This window comes from Leucopleurus acutus (genome assembly GCF_964270905.1).
Source record: "Leucopleurus acutus genome assembly, chromosome: 14".
Taxonomy (NCBI): domain Eukaryota; kingdom Metazoa; phylum Chordata; class Mammalia; order Artiodactyla; family Delphinidae; genus Leucopleurus; species Leucopleurus acutus.
In genome coordinates this window covers 56,494,353-56,516,390 of record NC_139156.1, presented here as the reverse complement: position 1 = coordinate 56,516,390, position 22,038 = coordinate 56,494,353, and the positions used below count along the sequence as shown (strand labels likewise).

Genomic DNA, 22,038 nt, shown 5'->3' with positions numbered 1-22,038 from the left:
TTGCAGCAAGCACTCCAGCTGGTTCTGAGGAAGGTGATTCTGAAACTGAAGAATCAATGATCTACAACATACCTCCCACACTTCCTGGTTTTCATGACATTTAGTTTTTTTTAAAAGCCTTGGTCATTTTCATTGTAGAATGTCCTGCATTCCAGATTTTTCTGATTGCACCCCTATAATTTGGTTCGGGTTCAACATTTTGGCAAGTATAGGTGACGTTGGAAATATTTCATCATGTCGAGAGGTACATGATATTAATGATCTCTGTTGTAGCAAATGCTAAGATTGATCATTAGTTAACATGGTTATCTCCATATTGATGTCGTGTAAAGGTGTATGTTCCCCTTTATAATTAATAAGTAACCTAAACAGTGGTGATCTGAGGCGGCGTGAATATTTTCTTCCTCAAAAAACTTTCACCAAGTAGTTGTAGCATCCATTGATAATACTTGCCTGAATTACTACATTGGAGTGTGGTGATTTTTCTAATTTTGTCATTCTTTCTACATTAAATAGCTTATGTTGTTTAAATAAGAGCTTGCTCTCGTCTGTTGTACTTACTTGTTTATGTATTTAAGTATCATTCTGGATTTAAATTCTTTTTAATTCAATGTGGCAAGTTAATTACTGTCATTACTCTCTTTGATATTCAAATAGTGCCAAACTGGGCCAGAGACATCCTTTTCGAGCCACTGACTCTGTTCTTTCCCTGCTTTCTGGAACAAGATGTTCCGGGCTCACTTGTACATTTCCTGCCCGCAACCTGAATCAGCCATTTCTTCAAGAAACCCTGATTATTTTTGGTGGAAAATATTTTCTGGAAACCAATATCCAGGTGCTAGATGTCCTACACAAATGTGTGTACACACATATTTATACATGTATAATTTTTAATTATGATTTCTTATAGATCCCTCCAATTTAAATTCTTAGAGTCACCTTCTTTATCTTCATCTTTTTGTTTTCATCCTTTTCTCCTCCTCCTCCCCCTCCCCCTCCTCCTCCCCCTCCTCCTCTCCCCTCCCCCTACTCCTACTCCTCCCCCCTCCCCCTCTTCCTCTCTCCTCCCCTTCCTCCTCCTCCTCCCCCCTCCCCTCTCCTTCCCCCTCCTCCTCCTCCTCCCCTCTCCCCCTCTTCCTCCTCCTCCCCCCTCCCCCTCTTCCTCCTCCTCCCCACTTCCCCCTCCTCCTCCTCCTCCTTCCACCTTCAAAGCCAGTGGTGTTGCATCTCTCTTATCATTCTTCCATAGTTACATCTCCCTCTCTGCCCACAGCCTTTCAAGTTTCTCCCTTTTAAGGACTCATGTGATTAGATTGCACCCACCCAGAAAGAACAGAATGTCTGCCTCCTGGGTCTGTATCCGTAATCACGTCTGCAAAGTCCCTTTTGCTGTGTAAGGTATCATATTCACAGGTTCTGGGGATTAGCATGTGGACATCTTGGGGACCATTATGCTCTCTACCACATCTTCTCTCATTCTTTGTTTGCTTTCCCTTCTCTCACAGTGAAAACTCTTGACTTCCATCCATTTCAATATATTTGCACATTTCCTCTATCCTACAATATATACAAAATAATTTGAGAATTGTAACAACAATACCACTAACAACAATAAGCCTGCTAAGTAAAGCTCAAGACTCCTTTGCAGTTTTTGTTGTTGGTGGTGGTGTTCTCAGGATACATCTCACTCAGGTGTGTAGTTGAAGTACAGCGTTCCAAAATTAATTTCTTTTTCTGTGTCATTATATTATCAATTTGGTATATAGTTAGGTTCATTTTTTTCTGTTTGTATCCAGTTTTAGGATTTGTTTTTTCCATCCTTTTTTTAAATTTTATTTTTAAATATGCAAAATATATGAATATAAAGAGAGCTATATCCAGAGAAGTCCCATCCCAGTACCCTCCCCCCTACTTTTACCTATCGACCACATATATCATTCTTAGTGGTCTATGGTTTACGCGTTACCCTTTCTGTGTTTCTTTTTGCAAAACACATATGAACATTTTTGTTTCTTTTTTCATCTTACTTTACTTCTTTGTTACTCAAAGGTAGCTAAGTTTATGCACATTTTTTGCTCCTTACATTTTCACTTAGCCGAATATTCTGCATTTGTATCTATACCTATATCTCTCCAGCAGTATATCTCCATCAGATGTTCATGGAAATCTTGAAAGAGGTAATTGTTGTTTGTAAATATACCTTCTGTATTGTTCAACTTGTAACAAATATTATATTTGTGACTTAACATGACTAAAAAGAGAAATACAGAGAAAATGCCCCTTTTTTAATGCCTCTTCTCACTCACCACCTCATCACATCTTTTTGTTCTTGTTGTTTGTTTAACATTTTGTAGATAACATTATTATGGCAAATTTTATTGGAATTATCTTTATCTGACAAGTTATCCCCCTTTCTGGCCTGTTAGTTGCTCAAATGTAGAAAGAACCTCTCCTTTTCTTCTTTATTTTGGGTTTCCTTGATTGTGCCTGGCACATAGGGCTTTCCCACTTACCTATGTTGCCTGAAATTCCATTAGAGATTTATTCAGTTGGTCTATTTTTTAATGTGTCTATTTTTTTAAGTAAAATATTTTATCTGAAGTGATGAAGCTCTATTTCATTGTCAACTATTACCATCCTAATGTGAATGAGTTGATCAGAGAACTAGTTGTTTCTTAGAAAAGGTGTAAAAAAAGATGTGGACAGGCTTCTAAGAGAGGACAGTTATATTTTGATTCTGGAATTAAAACCCCAAGAAAGGCAAGAGGGTGTATGGGGATCATGAATATTCTAGGAGGGAAGGAGACCAAGGAAACAAAGAGAGGGGCGTGTGAAAAAGGTCTATATTGCTGTGTCCACTATGTGAGCTATGCATAGCATAGAAAACCTGCTTAGATGAAAATAGGCATTATATTCATCGGGACGGAAGTAGCCGTTAGAGAGCGTTTTCTGTAGATGCTAAGAAACTGTGGCCCAGAAGTTGACATGTTGTGCAGGACAGTTACTACAACCCAGGAACTAGAACCTGACCTTTGGACTCCAGCACACTTCCCAGAGTTGATATGCCCTTTCTTATGCTTCTAAAGGGATACTTGAGGAATCAGCGACCCCCACTGCCCTGAGGATGGCCTGAGCCATCTCTCCTCTTTGAGCCCATCAAAGTTGGGCTGCTGATCTCAGGACTGAAATATACTATATCTCCATCTTTCCTGACCTCCTTCAGTCAAGTCAGCTGTATTTGTGGAGGTGCATTGTTCAGTCTCAGAGCATAGTTTCACTTTAAAATCAATAAAGAAAAGTGAGCCAGTAAGAGGCACAGACTAAGTGCCCTCTGTATGAAGAGGTTTATCCTCTGCCACATTTCTGTTGAAATCCTAAGAAATGTGACGAGGCTGGAGCAAAATAAAAACAGACTAAAAATTATGTCAGAGACCAAAATGCAGTAAGGTGACTGCACCTTTGGCAGGTAATCAAGAATTGGGTGACTTCGAGTTCTGACTTGGCATAATGGTGTCAACATATTCACACCAACACACACACCATGTGCACACACACAACATGTGCACACACAACACACTTCTGTAGGAGATACACACACACAAAAAGGACCCACACAACATGTATAACACAATTCACAGCAAGACACACAGGGCACACATACAGCAGTACATATACAAGTACCATGTGCCCACGTGTAACTCCCATGCACACGAAACACACAGGTGCATACACACACGTGAAGTGGTTCTTGACTGGTTACTATAAAGATGTAACCCTTCCATATGCCAATTTATCCACACATTTTTATTTTGATGAAAAAAAAGTAGCAGTAGAGGGGAGAAAATCTCTTCATCAGAAAATTCAGTGGAAAAAAAATTCCCAAGACATTGTCATGTACTTCTGGTTATTTTTGGCGGTTAAGAGAATTATTTGAAAACAAAGAAGCCTTTCACAAAGCCTGTAAAATACAAAAGATTTAATAACATTTACATCTGTGTATCAGCCATGTCTGTAATGCGAGTCATGAATAACACATAAACCAGAGCACGGAAAGAACAGAAGTGCTCACACATCATTTAAAATCTGACCCACCCCATCGTCAGTGGAATCAAATACACAGCAGGAGCAGTTCCAGTTGACACACACACAATTTAGTCATTGAAAATGAAAACATATTAATTATGTTCCTTAAGGTTAGGAGAGAAATGGCAGGATCCGCTAACCTGTTCAACTTCTGTGTTGAAATTCTGTACCAAAAAGTACATCATGAATTGCTTCCTTACTTTTTAAGAAATTACAGAATAAGCATTTGTGTTTATTTGTCTTGTTTTATTGTTCATTTGAAATCTGCACTTGGGGCTCTGTCCTGCCTCCTTGCTGAGCTGAAAATGGGGGGAAGTTGGCTTAAGATCCTTGTTACAAGTGAATAACTTGCAATAAAGGAATTCGTTGTTGAGCAGTGGTAGTTTAAAACAACAATACCTGCAGAACTCCAGGTGGTATATGTGGAAACCCACGCTGCTAGGGGAGTAGCTGTCAGTTACCAAAACCTAGAGCTCGTGTAGCAACATGTTTGAAACACAGGGAAATCCTCTCTTATCCTGATTCCGCTAACGCCCTGAGGCCCAAATTTGGAACTGTACCTTTCTGGATCAGTTCACCTGGCTCACACATTCTTTTTTATATATTCTTTTCCATTATGGTTTATCATAGGCTATTGAATATAGTTCCCCGTGCTATACATTAGGACGTTGTTGTTTATCCGTTCTATTATATATTGTTTGCTGGCTTTTGCTTTGACGTTTGTTTAACGAACCTTTCCTCCTCTGGTTGTTTCCCCTTCTATCTCTAGGCCTCCTTCTGTTGGTGCCAGACCATCTCATGTGGGTCCTGAACAGCTTAAAATGAGCTCCGTAAATGTCAGGGAACCCCTTCCTCTTCTACTTTGTATCTCATTTCAGTGTGAAATTTCAAGCATCTCACAGGCGTCACTGCAGCAAAAGGTTAATAGTCATCTCTTTTTTATGTACTATAATGCTCAATTCCTAAGGACAGTGTTTCAGGGCAAGTTGAGTGTAATTGCTAAATAATACAGTCATTCTCATTTTAAAGGAGTAATACTTCCGTTGTTCCCGATGCTTCTCCCTGGGTGTGTGTACGTGTGTGTGTATAGGCAAGCGTGGGTGAGACCTCCTCTGGGGGGAAGAAGCCACAGCCATCCCATAGGAGTTTGCACATTTAAGCATTTGAATTTTAAATGTTGTGCCACATCCTGAGTCTCTTAGGCGCTGCAGATTACGTGTAATAGATGGGCTGCATTTGCAGAGATGTGTGCTATACAGATGTAAATGTTATTATAGCTTTTATATTTTATGTTCTTGTTGAAAGATCATTTTGTCTTTGAATAATATGGCCGTTCAGTTTTTTGGAGGGGAGGGGGTTATCTTTAAAAGAGGATATGAAATGGATATTGCACATCATATATTTCTTAAAAGTAATTTGGAATTTTAGGGTCTGGGATTGGGGCTGACTGATACACTGCCACGATGAGATATAACCCCTGGAAAATAACAGCACCAGCACATGCCTGCATCTGTCCAATCTCATAATTCACTTTCACATTGGATTATGGATGTCTGCGTTCAGTGAGTCTATCTTCCCTTTAGGTATTATTTCAGCCCTTTGAGATAATAAGGAAAGTTTAATTGCGTTGTTAATTGATTTTTTGCACAACATTATTACCTTGATTGATTGCAGAGTTGATGAAAATGTTAGACACAGGCAGCATGGAGTATCAGCCCAGGAAGGAGTGGGAGCCTTGTGGAGAATAGATAACCTTGATGTTAAGAGCTATATCCTTCAGATATGTCTTCCCTTGACATATTGATGGCCCTTGAAAAGGGAAAAGCTGATTGTATGCAGAATGCAATCATTAAACCCTCTTCAGCTCGCTGTTGATTAATTTGTTTTTTCCTGAAGGATCTAGTTATAGGGAAGGCCTCTCTTGTACCAACAGAAACCATTTTCTAGGCTCCAGCCTGTACTTAACCCTCTGGGTGCCGAGGAATAATGAGGCTGGCATGGCTAAGACAGGAAGATGGTCTCAGGGCGTTTAGAAGGAGGACTTGACTCTCAGACACCCTCACCCTCAGCAGCACGTTCTTTCCCCCACCATAGTGCTTATTTTCCCCCAAATACCAATTCTTTCAAAATTCCAAGGCCAGGCAGCCTTTTATTGAGACCTGGAGTAGGATGAAATGGAAACTTCGGATGCCCAGGAAGGTTTATTATCCAGGCTTCCAGTGGTTTCTGGAGAAGACACGGCACTCAGGAGTTTTGTTGTACATTAGGTAAAACCTTGCATAAACTTGCTCCCGTGATTGGTGGATTTGGTTCTTATCGGGGTGTGTGTGTGTGTGTGTGTGTGTGTGTGTGTGTGTGTGTCTAGGGGGGACTTGTATGTAACAGGATAAGAAGGGATTTCTGGAAACTGTTCATTATATTTTCAGTTACTCTTCTCCCCAGCCCTATGTAACTCTTACCAAGAAACATTTATTGAAAGTTGTCATGGTAAGTACAATCCAGAGCCATCCTCATGGTACCAAAAATCAGGTTGATTGATCAGCTGCATGACTGATGATCCATTGGACTCCTTCCCTCTTTCCCTCTCCCAAGCCCACACCACTTCATCCATAGCTGCCCCATCCTGGGCAGAGACTGAGAGGGCAGGCCTTATGGGGAAAGGAAGTTGGCTTGGTCATCTGAAGAAGGATGGAAGCTTACATACGTGCAGTGACTCTAGACAGCCCCTGTCTTCTAGGGAGAAGGGTGGAGTCCCCCTTCCCCTCTCCCCACCCCCACTTCTACACTTCTGACTCGTGGAGCATTCTGACTTCTTTTGCCTTCTTCTTCCCTGTCCCCAATACTCATTTAAACCAAATTTTAATTGTATAGCATTGTTGGAGGCCTACCAAGAATTACATCCTCTTCCTGGGGTCCTGAGCCCCACAGGAGAGGTCACGTGGGCTTCGGGGCAGAAGAGAGACAGCTCACAAATCTCCTAGAGCCACGTTGCAGCCTGCAGATGGAATTCACACTATGGTCCAAAGCACAGTTGCTCCTCCGTCGGCCACCCTGCCTCCATTCGGAGCCTTTCTTTTGCTGAACTAACGACTGGCGCTCGGGGAGTCTAATATCCGCGGAGTCTGGGCCCTCAATTACCGTAATGGCTTATAATGAGATTTTGGCCAAGTAGCAGGTAGCAGGTTATTACTTCCTGCTCAGCATGGGCAATGTCTACGATGTTAATTTGTGTGGCCGAATGTGGCTCGGAGCTGGGCAGCAAACTGTCAGAGCCAGATGTATTCTATTAGGTGGGAGGCTCACATTGGCCCACGGGCAATTTTTTTTTCAATAATGGAGGCATGTTAACTCCCCGCAGGGTGAATCTTGACAAACTCAAGCCAGCCAAATAAATGGGGTAATATTCCAAGCCATCAAAGTAGTGTGTTCCAGAGACAGATAACACCTGGTGCCACCCACTGTCAGCAGTGTCTCTCTGACCCAGGCCATTCCATCGATAGGCAAAAAGTATACCCCTCTTAATATTGCTGGAGAGACTCTGGTGCCTTCATTAAGTTTTAATGAGCCTGACCCTAATGAAGACCCTTATAATATGCTCTTCTATTGTTTACTTTGTCTTTATTTTGGCAAGAAAAAAAAATGTTCAAGAGGTTCATATCGCTCGTATAAACTGCCTTCTGCTATTAATTCTTACTTAACCTGTAGTTTCTTTCTTTGGCGTTAGCATATATATATATAAATATAAATATATATATATATATAATATATATATATATATATATATATATATATATATATATATGCACTTTTTGTCCAAAGCAGGTTAGAGGTTGGGGAGTTGAAGATCAAGAAGTAATGAAAAATATTTTGGCATTTTGCAGTGAGAATTGCTAGTGCCCAAGAATTATGCTGTGCTCCCTGCAATGACATACTTTTAGTTATTTTTTTGTAATGCCGACTTCTTTCTGTTAGATCATATATCAGCAGATTCTCTTCGTTTTCCTTTCAGAGAAAGCAATTTAAAGTGTCCTGGAATTAGGAAAGATTATAGTAATATCAGTACAGGAAAAGTTTGTTTGGAGTCTAATGAAGGGCAGATGGAGGCTGGACTAATGGGCCTAAGAAGGAAGGTCTTGTCCTCAGTTCTTGCAGAGTTTGAATTATGACAGACCCGGTTGTTACTGGGTCTGCTTAATTTTATTTGAGAGGTTCTTTTTTGCAGCTTGAAGAATGAAAAAAAGAAAAAAAAGCAACTTGTCTTTATTTTCAATGACTCTCTTGAGAAATTTTAGCCTGAAGAACCAGACAGAACTGTGGATGTTTTCTCCCCTTTTGATGTGAGCTTTCTAATAGGAACAGACCTGAAACCCAAAAGCAAATTTCTGCTTGAGAGCAAAGCCAAAATTCCCATTCAAACTCTGCAGGAGGACCCCCGCTGCTCACATTTGTTCATATAAGATTCTGTCATTTTAGAGGGAGGCTAAAGACTTTCTGGGAAATTTTTTCTGCAAGTTTTTTTTTTCTTAGTCTTCATAAATTATGGTTTGTAGGTTCAGTTCCAATCTACTTATCCAAAAAACTCTTTTCTTCTTTTCTTCTGTTAATGTAATCTGCATATCACTTAAATTTAAACTTTCATGATTTTTGTTTTATATTAAAGAGCCGGAGCAATCTATTATTGATTATGATTTTAGGTATGGTTTGTTTTCAGGCTGCTGTTAGGAAGACAGTAAAACCTCCATTCACTAAAACTCGATACACTAGGAATCTCAGTCAACCGGATTTTTATCTCTGACTTTGAGTGGTGTTGATTCTACAAGAAGAAAAACTGATGTCAAGAGTTTTACTTTTTTAAAAAGGGAAAAGGGGGCCCTTCTAGGTTGTCCTAGAACATTGTTTCTTAAAGTGTGGCCCCCTAATCTGCAGCATCACTACCACCTGGGAACCAGCAAAAATGCAAATTCTTGGCCCCAACTCAGACCCCCTAAACCAGAGACTTTGGGGTGGGGCTCAGCAGTCTCTGTTTTAACAAGCCTTCCAGGTGACCCCATGCAGGGGAAAGTTGGAAAATCGCTGACGTGGGGACAAGCCATGCGATTCCTCCACCTGTCAATGTCCAGGAATGTGTAGCAAACTCTGGGGTTCAGAAGAAGTATTCCGAGATCCTTTCATCTCTTCTACAATGACAAGCAATCTATTGAGTATCTCACGAAGCATGGGTGAAAAGCCATCATTTCTGCCCTTGGGGAGCTCCTATAAAAAAGTGGTCTTAAGACCTTGAGAAATGTTCAATGAGCAGTCTTCCCACCCTAGTGAAACCTCTTAACTGTATCATCCTCACTGTAAATCCTCAAAGAACTCCTCATGGAGTGGCATTGACATATATGCACTACCAAATGTAAAACAGATAGCTAGGGGGAAGCAACCGCATAGCACAGGGAGATCAGCTCCGTGCTTTGTGACCACCTAGAGGGGTGGGATAGGCAGGGTGGGAGGGAGAGGCAAGAGGGAGGGGATATGGGGATATATGTATATGTATAGCAGATTCACTTTGTTATACAGCAGAAACTAACACACCATTGTAAAGCAATTATACTCCAATAAAGATGCTAAAAAAAAAAAAAGAACTCCTCGTGGGTGGTCACCATGAGATATCTAGTAAGACAGTAAAATTGAACTTGGTTTTGTATAGTGTTTCATGTGTGAGAGAAAACTCAGGAAAAGTTTCTGCTGAACCACGAATTAATGAGATAATTTAATTAATTAACTGGAACCCAACATTTCCCTACTGGCTAGTCAGTCTCATGACTGTTATATTAGGAAAGTCTACAGGAAGAAAGTGTGAGAGCCTATTTGCTTCACTGACCACTTGAGCGGGTGCTCGGCTGACACGGAGAGTCACACCTGGACTCCACTTTCCTCTAGTCCAGTAGATCCAATTTTTGTTTACTCCCTTCTCTGATGGAATCCACTCATTTATTTGAATTCTACAGATTCTCATTTAAAATGCCATTCCCTAGAATGTCATACCTTTATTGCTGTTTCAAAAATAGCATGTTTGAAATCCCTGGAAACCCATGAATACCTTTTTCTCCTGAAGGGAGGTGGTCATTTGTTGTTCTAGGCGTGAAAATAATCACTAGCCCATGGGCCAGAGACCAGTGATAGGGACCACATGATGACCAAAACAGAAGCTGGAGTTATGATTTTATTTCTATTTGAGTAGTTTCTACCTCTCTTTTCTTTCTTTCTTTGTTTCCTAATTTTTTATTGGAGTATAGTTGATTTACAATGCTGTGTTAGTTTCAGGTGTACAACAGAGTGAATCAGTTATACATCTACATATATCTATTCTTTTTCAGATTCTTTTCCCATATGGGTTATTACAGAACATTGAGTAGAGTTCCCTATACTATTCAGTAGGTCCTTGTTAGTTATATATTTTATATAGAGTGGTGTGTGTGTGGTAATCCCAAGCTGCTAATTTATCTACCTCTCTTTTCTGTTTAACCTGGACATATACTCAGAGAGGGACGACAACAGCAGTGGGTAGGAGGCAGCCAGGATTTGCTTGGGTAGAGTACATACGCTTTTTTTATGTTTTATTGATGCAGGTTTTATTTAATTCTTATGTTTTTCACTTTTTTCACTATCAAATGTTGATTAGTAACTCCATGCCCTTGAGTGGCATATTTCCTTTTGGACTTGCCTGATAAAAATCTTTTTCTAAGAAATGTGGGAAGCTGTCTCTCTTTATCTTTGCGTGCTTCTTTACATTTATGCAGGTGATATGCAAATTTCCCCAAGTCCTGAGCCTAGAAGATTAATTAGAGCAATTGATAGTAAAGAAACTTAGTCCCTGAAATCGAGATCAGAGGCATCCAAAAAGCGGGGGTGGGGGTGGGGGGGGTGGGGGGACTGAGGGGGTGTCTGGGAGCCCCATTCCCAGAAACCCTTCAGCACAGATTGAGCAATCATGACATATTGATCATTGCAGAACTTATAACTGGTGACCGAAAGCACAGTGTGACTTTAATAGCCCTCTCTGAATCGTTGCCATCGTTTATTTATTTTTTTAAAGCAGCTGTTTTTCCTAAATTCATGCTGCCCTCTAGTGGCCATGCTCCCAACCTCACTTGAAAGGTGGCAAAGATGAATGTGGAGATAATGGTGGGAATGGCAGAGGGGGTGAAAGGGGGAAATTGTTTTCTTTTTTCTCTCCTGTCTGAAAAATTTCTGAGTTCCTTGGTCAAAATCTAAGAAATAAAAATGAAGCTGTACCACTTGACCACTGTCCATTTTGACTGACAGCCTGGTTTGTGGGACGTCCATCTTTGAGCAGCACTGAGGGAACTTCATGAATCTGAACTCATTTGCATCCCATCTTGGTGTACACTTTGGAATCCAGCCCATCTCAGATCCATTAAACCCCACTTAGAATAGGGAGGTGGGAGAGGGGAACACACTCACTCCACATGGCTTTGAAGATTCGTTTCCCCCGTTGGAAAAGTAGGTAGGAGTCAGCATAAGTCAGGTTGTGGATCTTTGACATTCTCCTGTCCTAAGGGCAATCCTATAATTCAGAGGGATTTGAACTAGAAAGGTAGCATTGCTGGGACTTCCCTCATGGTTCAGTGGTTAGGACTCCACGCTTCCACTGCAGGGGGCACGGTTCGATCCCTGGCTGGGGAACTAAGATCCCACAAGCAAGTAAGAAAGATAGCATTGTAATTGTTTAGTGTCTGGTCAGGTACTGTGACTTTGGGGAAGCCACTTAGAACCTCCTCTTCTCCTTAACGAAAATGAAGATCTTTAAATTCTGTCCCAGGGAGAATTCTTCAATACGTTTAAAGAAATACTTGCAAAGAAAATTTTCCTATTCTGTGTTCAAGCTTACTAGGAAGTACAGCAAAATAATAAAGTGTCATAGGAGTGTAAAAGTAAATCATTGTTTAGGAAGTCAGAGTGAAAACTGTTTCTGGCTTCATTCTTAACTGGCACAAAAAAAATGTAACCTGAGAATAAAACCCAAAATCTGGATTGCTGAGAAGATTTAGTAGTGGTGGGTTGTTGGTTGTTTTTCTTGTTTTCGTTTTAGTTTGGTTTGGTTTTGTGGAGGAGGGATGTTGTTGGAGCCTGGAAATATTTACTGTGGTGTTTGACCGCTGATACTTACATGTTCCTCCTTGACTGAAATATAGCATGTGTTGAGGTAAGAGCCAATCATATTACTGATGTTCAAACCAGGAGTAAGGGAGCCCACCCTCAGATCTGGAATTCTTTCCCATACGTCTGGCCTACGCAAACGACCCCCGGTACAAAATAATTGAAAAAGCGTTGACGGGCTTCCCTGGTGGCGCAGTGGTTGAGAGTCCGCCTGCCGATGCAGGGGACACGGGTTCGTGCCCCGGTCCGGGAAGATCCCACATGCCGCGGAGCGGCTGGGCCCGTGAGCCATGGCCGCTGAGCCTGCGCGTCTGGAGGCTGTGCTCCGCAACGGGAAGGGCCGCCGCAACAGTGAGAGGCCCGCGTACCGCAAAAAAAAAAAAAAAAAAAAAAAAAAGCATTGACATCTGAGGAAAAGCATGTTGACTCTGTTTCCTTTCCAGGATTCACATCATGGAAACATCCGCTGCCAGATAACTTTTAAATCTGTCAGCTTAATATTTCCTCGAAGTGGAGAGGACATTGAATGGCCTGGTCAGGTCTGGGTAGGGCCACAGCATCTGCAACTGGAGCACAGAGACCAGGGACTCACACTGGGACAGCAGATCTGGTTACTAGGGATCCGCTCAAAGGTGCAGTTATCTCTCGGACTTGCACCCGATTGCACATTTCCCACTAACAGGTTATGTGAGGGAGAAACTGGCCCTGCATTTTTTTTTTTTTTTTTTTAATCCTCTCCTCCCTCCTTCCCCTCTTCTAAAATGGCAAGCCTCATTTCACCTGCCCTGGGAGTCCAGCGTGCATTTTCCGCAGGCTCTGGCTTGTCACATGACAACTTGCCTGCCGCTCACGTGACTATTCCTGCAGCCTCCCTGGGCAGGGAGATTGGCTTCTCGGCCTTGCACTCCTCTCGCCTCCAGTAGAGATTTTGCCAGTATACTTTCCCCCCTGACTGGTTTCCTTGCCTGCTTTTTTCTTCCTTACAAACACGTGAGTGGCGCTTGAGAAGGCCCAGCGTTTGTCTAAGGAGGCCATATAATCTGCTCTCTCAGTGGGAAGTTTAACCTTAAGTCGAGCATCACTGGAGGGGGCCGGGCATTGGGGCCCCATGTCCTTATCTCCAAGGGATACGGTGCCTACACTTGTGTCAGCTTTCTTCCAGGATATCCAAACCTTCGCTTTGGTAGCTCCTACTCTGTTTTTTGAATGGTGCTTGGTAAAAAGCAGCGTCACATAACCCCACAATTTATTTCCTCTCTTGCATCCAGAATACTTACATCTGTCCTGTGTACTCTTTGTGCTAAAAATAACTAGAAACCACCATTTACTTGAATCTGTAATAAACTGACAGCAACTAAACCTGCACATCATACAATTTATTATGGATGAAAAAGTGACCGAAGATTTATATCTTGTCAGTGTATTGAAAACTGCACAAATTCACGGGAAGGAATTAGCCTTTGTAGAAATAATGAAAACAAAATAAAATTGAAGTGAACTGAAACGACACACAATAAAATGTGTTGTCTGAATTTCAGCAGAGGACTCAAGTCTTCCCGTCACAATTTAGATCTGCAAAATTTTACCCAAGGAAATGTAACCTTGTGAAAATAAATGACTTGAAGAGGTTTAGAAGGTAGAACCGGTAAAATTTGATATTCGCCAAAAGCTGATGGAGGATTTTCACCCTAATGTAAAAAATCACATGGAAAAGAATTGATCCCATTGGAAATAAATTCAATAAAAGAGAAATGAAAATGTTCAAAATAGAATATGGTTTAACTTTGAATTTAAAAATTAAGGAATTAAATTTGTGAAATGTAGTAGTAACTATTTCTCCAGAAAGTAGTAACTAATTTCTAATTAATTTCTAATTAGTTCTGAATAAATAATGCTTTCTGAAAGAAAAAGTACCAGGCTGGTTTATGTGTTATATTCATAAGCCTGAAGCCAAACCATCCCGGGGGGTCAAAATGGCAGAATTCAAATGTCCACCATTGCAAAATATCAGGGTCAGCAGAGCAGGGTGAGAATACCCGACCTGGGGTTGTTTTGTATAATAGAGGAGAAGAGCTCAAAAGAGTGAGCTCATTTGAGAGACTAGGCAACCTCCCTCGAGCAGTGTTGTTTGACGTGGTCACTGCAGTACTTAGCAAGGACGGTGTGCCCACCAGTCCACGGAGAAGACAGCAGGTGCCCTTATAGACGTTTTGGGATTTAGCAAGCATTGCATGACCGTGGCGCCGCATTCCAAGCTAAGCTGCAGATTATAAGCTGAGACGCTTGCCTGAAATCATGCTCAGCTAGTTTGGGAGGAAGTCCCACTTTCTTTGTCTTCTCTACCCTTTCATGGGTCAGGCGGAGAGCCTTTCCCTGTTTCATTTCCAACCTAAGGCTTCCCAGATGTGTCTGCAGATGAAAGGAAAATATGCCCCTCCCCACCCCCGTGGAGGATGGACTTTGTCCTTCCCCCAGAACTGCTCCTAAGCAGCGTCTTCCCTTAAGACCATTTTAAAATCTCTCTTCATTTTGCCTTAGTGTTTAAGTAGCTTACGCTGAAGGAGGATGTTGTCCCAGGAGCCTGTAATTCTGCAGGCTCTGCTGAATCCTGTGCGATGTCCACAGCAGAGTCCATCACACAGGCTGGCCTCAGGGTATTGCTCCAGCCACTTCTCAAGATCATAAAACATGGGTGTTTATTCCTTCCCAGTTCCCAGTTTACTCAGGACCCGCACATAACAAAGTCCGAGGAATGTGCTTTCTGGGGAACGTCCTTTCTCCTGTGTGATGTTTACAGCTCTTAGGCCTGGATGATAACGTTCAGTCCACTGCTCTCTTTCCCACCAGACATCGTGATTGCTTTGTTTTTGTGGGAGGAAAGTGTTGAGCATAAAAACAACACTAGTGCTGAGGAATTGAGGCTGTTGCCTTCTGTTACTTTGCCCTCTCCTTTAGTAAGGCAAGCATTTAAGCGGTGTATAGTTTTTAAAAATTTCAAATGCCTGTCGTCTTAACAGAGGTTAAAATATGAGTGTTTAACAGTTGAAATTCCTTACTTTGTGGATTCTGTTTAAATTGTGGTATTTAATGGTATTGATTAATGTATCTATTCAAATATTTATTGAACACCTCCTTGGTACTAAGCACTGTTTCAGCCACCTGGTGTTAGAAATTGGGGAGGAGGGATTATTGTAGAGGTGACATGTTAATGGTATGTATGGTGTCACGTGGAACCGTCCATAATAGACAGGAAGGCTCTCTGAATACTCTTTCCGTCTCTGGGCCCACCCACTTCTTCACAACACTGTCATCACTCTTCAGAGGCCGTGAAGAGGCTAGTTCCTTGCTTTCCTCATACAGATTGGAGAACAGGAGTTCCATGAGGAGCCCCCTGCCCCTTGCCTGTTTTGTAGCACTAGTTGGAAGGTGCTAGTGACCACAAACAGATTAAAATCTGTTTGTCGTTGCACAGTTACACTTACAAACCTTTGTGATAATAGCGTTTAAAACAACGATTACCGAAACTAACATTAATAGTGATAAGAAAATCGATATTTTACTTATTCTGTTTTACAAATATGAATTTATTGGTCCAACCCATATTCCATCATCGGATAAGTTTTCGCATTTGTATGAGTAAAGATGATTATTCTTTCACAGCTAAAATATTAATGGTAGACCACTTACTCTGATATGTAGTCTTTAGTTCTGTTGAATATGGAGTTAGAAGACTAGAGCTTATGTCAAAGCTAGGGAGATATAGGCTAATTAGTGGTAAGCACTTCCCAGCTCTGGCTATGAAATACAAGTTGCAGGAAAGTTAGTGGAAATTCTTTCCTTGGGGATTTTGAGGTCCAGCAGAGCTCCCCTTCTATATCTAATGGGAAAATGGACTGGATGGGTTTCAAGAGCTGCCTTGGTCCAAACCAAATTTTGATTAACTGACCACTGGCTCTGCCTCCTAGATCAGGCAGTATGGTACCTGGCGTCCTTATCTTCATAAGGGAAACATTCAGAAATGCTAAATCATCTGTTTCAGAACTAAGGTGGAAATCTGGGATACCTGGCCCCTTGCCCTCATTTTACAAATGGAAAAACCAGCCCAGTGAGGGAAAGGTATGTGCACATGGTCACTTACCTGTTAGGGGTAGAGCTGGATTTAAATACAGGCCTTTCTCCACCTCCCCTTACTGAATAGATGGTAGGGCGAGGCCATCCAGAAGGTCAGGGAGTCCTGAGGTGTTTGCTGGACTCTGCATGGCGGTGCAAAGACGTCCTTCCCGGGACACTCAAGGTTTTCCTCAATACCGTCCCTGCCACCATCACAGTGGGGCATCCAAGAAAAGAGGCTGATTCCCACCCCCGCAGGCAGCCCCAAGGTCATAACTTAACCTGTATAAGTAGAACACTCATTCCAGTGAGGGGAAACATCTAAAAGAAAAAGGACCTCTTTAAAACAGATTCTTCCCAGTACAGTTTTTTCCATAACTATAGGTTTAAGAACTTACGGCAATGTCAGAGCCGGCTACTTAAGAAAAATTAGGGGCCTCATTTGGCAGGAGAGGATTCCCGAGGGGACAGGGCACTGTCATTTTTCCAGGGCCTCCCAAAAGAAACCCCCCACACACAGCTACATGTCAGCCTGATGCATGGCAAGCCTGCTTCGTTTATTATGGGCAATGCCAGATATTTTAATTAAAAACACTACATATGCCATTAAATGTGTTGTTCCCCTTCCAGTCCCAAGACGTGTAGAGTTCGGGGAGACACAAACAAGGGAATGCATTGCAGATGTACACAGAAACCACCGCCTACCGAGTCACCACCCGCGGGTTCCCGAATTCCAGCCTCGGAGCGCCTCACTGTCAAAATGTTCTTTGCAAGCAAACTGTTTCCTCTGTAAATGTTCTCAGTCTATGGCAGTTGCCGTGTTGGAAGGAGGAAGGCCAGGGGGAGAGCAGAAGAGAGAAGCCCACAGTCACCACGTGCCTTCATTTATGAGCAGCTCCTATGAGTTTACAAATAACCTTCGTGATAAGTGAAGTCTTATGGCCACACATGGGACTGGGCGGGTTTTTTTTCCTCCCTTGTTAATGTTATTTACTTACTTATTTATTAAATACAAAAGTCCCATTTGGAGGGGGGGGTAATCCCTTCTGAGCTGCGAGCTCAGGTAGGCGTCTCAATGGAGGCAACCACCTGGTTAATTTAAGCAATCGTAGGCGGTTCAAGTTCAAAAATCTCATCCGATTTTAACTGTCACTAGCCGGCCCACCTGTCTCCCCAGGGGAGCAGCGACAGCAGCTGGATTTCGTTGTCGGCTGCCAGGCTGTCCCCGCGCCTCCTGGAGGAGCCCGCAGACTGAGTGCCTTCCCTTTCCGGATTTTATTCAAGGTGACAGCTCCTCACACGTTGGCGCTCTGATCACCCCAAGTAGCTGGGATATCGGCAGGGGATGAGTGTGGTCCTCCTGCAGAGCCCAAATTTAGATTGACTGAGGTCATCCTCGGGCCTCGTGACCCCAGCGCTCTGACAGAACAGGGCTGCCAGGAACTTGGCCACGGCAGCGAGTTTTGTAATGATGTCTGGGGAGAAACGTTCTGCTGGAGAAGGCGAAGAAGACCCCAAGTGCTAGGGAGTGATGTCAGCTTTCGTTAGCGGGGCAGACAGCGTTAGAATATCCTTGGCATAATATGGCTTTGGTATCTCTGTCAGCATCTCTGTTTTCTGTCACCACACACAATCCTGGGCCTGTCTCGAGCCCTGACACTGTCTTTTCAGATCAGGTTATTGCCAGCCCAGAGATGCGTTCTGCCCCCCACCACACAGCCCCTTTGTTTGAAGTCGGCCCTCTTGTCATTAATGCACTTGATGTCTATTTAAATCTGAGGGTGAGCACGGTATCTGTTTTCCCGTCAAGAGATCATTGACAATGTTAATACCTCATGTCCTTGCCTCGTTTTCCAAGCTCTGACACTTTGCCACAGTCTCCTGCATTCATCAAACAGCCCTCTCTCACCAGGGTGTCTATAAACATTCTTGCTTCCAGGCCCAGAGGAACAGGGCAGGCCTTAAAAAGGACTTTTATCAATGCTGATCAGAAAGCAGGGCTGGGCAGTGTGGCTCAGAACATGTCACCTTCCTCCACATTGTGGCCCATGTTCAGGAATATCCAGCCTGTTTCCAGAAGGGCACTTGCTGTCCAGGTTGTATCTAGACTAGGCGAGGTCTGCAGTTGAGGTTTACCATGGAGAGAGCACAGAGAAAAGAATTCAATCCAGAATGTGCTGGAGAGTTTCCCGGAGCAAACGCACCCGCTGGTGTGTTGTGTGTGTGTGTGTGTGTGTGCGTGCGTGTGCGTGTATGTGTGTGTGTCTGCCTTTCCTTCTCTTCTGTGTTCTTTATAATATCTGACAGCCCTATCCATTCCTTTTTATAAAAATTCCTGCTGTCCTGGTGCTGTAGAAAGAAATTAACGTCCCTCGGCCTCATCCTTCCAGATTCTTGAGGGTTTATTGGAATCAGTTATGTTCAAGGAAGCCCCTTGCAGATTTTCAGAGACTTCTGAGACACTCCCACCCAGGCCTGCAGGGGATGCTGTTCCTGGAATGCAGCCTCCACGGCCATGCCCACAGACCCGTCCTAGCATCGGTGACAATATCAGCACAACTCCAGGTGCTACATAATTCAGCACAATAAAGGGAACAGCTCAGTGACAACCACCAAAAGAATAATTTAGGCCCCAAGAAGGGTCTCAGGGAGGTTTCATCCAAGCTCAATGTTTCCAGGCTCCAGACCAATACTGAAAAGCAGAACTTGGGGGTTGGGGGGGCCAAGGAAAAAGCATAGCCAAAGGGGAAGAGTGGTCCACAGTGAACTTGCTCAGGGGACCATGGCAGGAAATGGAGGTGATGACAGCCAGCTCACGGCCCAGTCTGAGGCCGTGGAATGATGTCATCCCCTCCCTATTGCCAGCTTGCAGGGATTCTGAGAACCCAGCAATTCTCCACTTTGTCCCAAGCCATCTGAACCAAGGAGCATCTGCCTTGTCATTAAAAGTTTCTGAGAGTCATTTTTAATCCATGTTTAAGAATACGGTCTACAGTTCTATAGTGGAGAAACACCTCCTGTACAATGACCCAAGTATTTACCATGGAGGACTTCTGATTTGAAGGACCTGAATAATTTCAAGTGCTAGTTTATCCCAGATGAATAGTAGATAGTGGTTGCTTGTTTCACACTATCATCAAAATAATGGGGAAAAAACATGTATATAGAAAGCTATTTTTACAGACAGATTTGTAGCTCATGAGTTTATGTTTTATGGACACTTCTTTGGGTTGTTTCTTTTTTTCTGGTTATGCACACTTCAGAGACTCACAGAGTATTAGTAATAAGACAATTCCATGAAGCTGAATTTTAAGTTTGTTTTTCTAAAATTAAAAGGAAAAAAAACCCAGGGTGGCAAAAAGCAAATTGTAGTTACAGATATTTTCTTGGAAAAACTGATGTTTACTTAATAATACTGTCAAAATAACTGTGGCAGGTGATTTCTTATAGATATTTAGAATAAATATTGAGTTGATTGAAAGGTTGGACCTCATTCTAGGGGCATTGTTTACAGTTAAGTCCTCTTATGATCTCCGTGAATGACAGGAAAGCTGTATATGGAGGCACAAAACTATTTAAAATAAAACTGAAGATGAAAATCAAGTGCATTCCAACCTGAGAATACAGCTCAGGATTCCCCTGTAAGAAGAAGGATCCTCCTGTAAGAGGAAGCCGTTTAACGTCAGAGGCTCCGTTACTTTCCATGTGGCGTTTTGTGAAGACCACAATTCTTCCTTAATCATCCATTATGTACTTGATGTCTGCTGGGATTTGGAAGGTTCTCTCTGGAAATTAACAAAATTGATTCGCGATAAAGATTTTGAAAAGAGCCACATTCTGGGAAGATGGTTTTATATCTTTCGTTTGGGCTGGGCCCATCTTTAAACTCTTAATTTTCCATTTTTAGAAATTCTACCAGGAGAACTTGGAGAGGGAAGAGGGTTTTGCTTTGTTTTGAGAAGTAATTGGCCACACTAGAAAATTCTCTAAAATGTGGAAAAGAAATCATGCAGGAAAGTGTTATTCCTAGGAGCCTGTGCTCTGGTGACATTTTATTTGAATGTCAACTCTGAGGCCAAGAAAATAGGGTCCTTCCCTTCTGGGGCTTACTCCGTTTGCTGCTACCCATGCATGGGATCTGTGATTGTGTTGTATTTCTGCCTTGCAGCACCTATGTTTTCTTGCTATACTACTTGTGCTACCTGTAATGATGTGTATCTTTTTATTTGCAGGTGTCCTGGGGAAGTGTCGCTATGTTTACTATGGGAAAAACTCAGAGGGCAACAGGTTTATCCGCGATGACCAGCTCTGAAGGCAAGTTCTGTATGCCTTAGCCAGTGACATGAGAGTAAAAGAAAAAAGGGAAAGCAAAAATAAAGAAAAAGCTAAACGAAAAGACAATGGCCCACATCGCTTTTCTGTGGGAAAGCTATGACGTCAGCTTTTGGTACCTTCTGCTGACTTTGCCAGGCCTGTCAAGATCATCCTTCTGCCTTAGGCTGAGTGGTCACATAGAGATTGACATGATTGCCCTTAAGCAGGTCTCATCCACCACAGTGACAGACAGCGGTGGCGAAGCACCAGGGCTGACAGGATGAACACCATGATAGATTGCCTGGCCCCTCCACTGCTCACAGGGGAGCAGAGGTCACACCTGGGGCGTCCCTAAGTATGCTCAGTGGCTTTAGTCAAGTGAGAGAGACTGTGTCTTTAGCTTGCCTACTGAGTAGAGATCCTCCTAATACCATCGTGCTGTGGGTTTATTTTCAGTGAGAGAGTCCCAGTTTAAAGGAAGGCTCTACTCCCTTATTTCCCTTAAATCTTAACCTCTGGTATTCTGCATGGTCCCCTCCCACCCCACCCCCATCAGCCTTTAGCATCTTTATCACGGGCAATGCATTTCAGTTTGCAGTTTCTCAGAGAACAGAAGAGGTAAGTTCTTAGACACGTTGTGCGTTTATGGTGAGCTTTGTGTTCTTAGCATTCGTGTATTGGAGTAAGTTGCCTTCCCTAAATCCCTGACTACAAAAACATGGACTTCATCATATTTTGTTCACTTAGAAATCCACTTCTTGCCCTGAATACTAGTCAGTGTCAGGCATCTTTCACAACACCGGGTTCTGGTTGTACCAAAGGCTCTTATTTATTTGTTTTTAACCACACACCCTCCCAGCTATGTCTAAGGCCATATGTGTGTTTGAAGCTGGCTTGCTCCTTTGGGTGCTATTTACAGGGAGGGAGGTGATAAAAGATGGAGTGATAGGTCAGGAAGTTAAAAAGGAGAGTGAGGACTGCAGAAAACACTCACCAGACCAGACAGTTTTTAATAAAAGGCACAAAACCCTTTGAACTTGGTATATTCCTCAGAATCTCTCAGAAATGAAATCCACAGCTTGTGAGATGGTCTTTGTGCACCTTTGGCTCTGTTCCAGCCCTAATGTTACAAGGAAAGGAAGCGTGATCATACTGGTTGGGTGGCTATAATTCCATTTAATATACTGGTACACCCGTAGAAGATGTTTGAAAGGTTCGCTGCTCTTGACAAAATAGCGTTTATTTTTGCTTTTATTTGGACCAGGTTCACTGTCCTGGGTCTCCCAGTATTCGGTTAGTTTGAGGACACCAAAACATGAAAGAGAATCCTTCCCAGTTATAGATACCAAATGACTAGAGAGCTGC

The 22,038-nt window shown here is 42.6% G+C and overlaps 1 protein-coding gene across 1 annotated transcript in view; it reads left to right on the top strand.

Moving 5' to 3' along the window:
- The window catches only part of LRMDA (leucine rich melanocyte differentiation associated), a 1,110,101-nt gene extending 1,089,382 nt beyond the window's left edge, over positions 1 to 20,719 (top strand). The window contains exon 7 of the mRNA XM_082853911.1: positions 20,592 to 20,719. Within this exon, the coding sequence (XP_082710037.1) occupies positions 20,592 to 20,671 (80 nt within the window). The 3' untranslated portion in view covers positions 20,672 to 20,719. The remainder of the gene's footprint in view (positions 1 to 20,591) is intronic.
- The last annotated feature ends 1,319 nt before the right edge of the window (positions 20,720 to 22,038 follow it).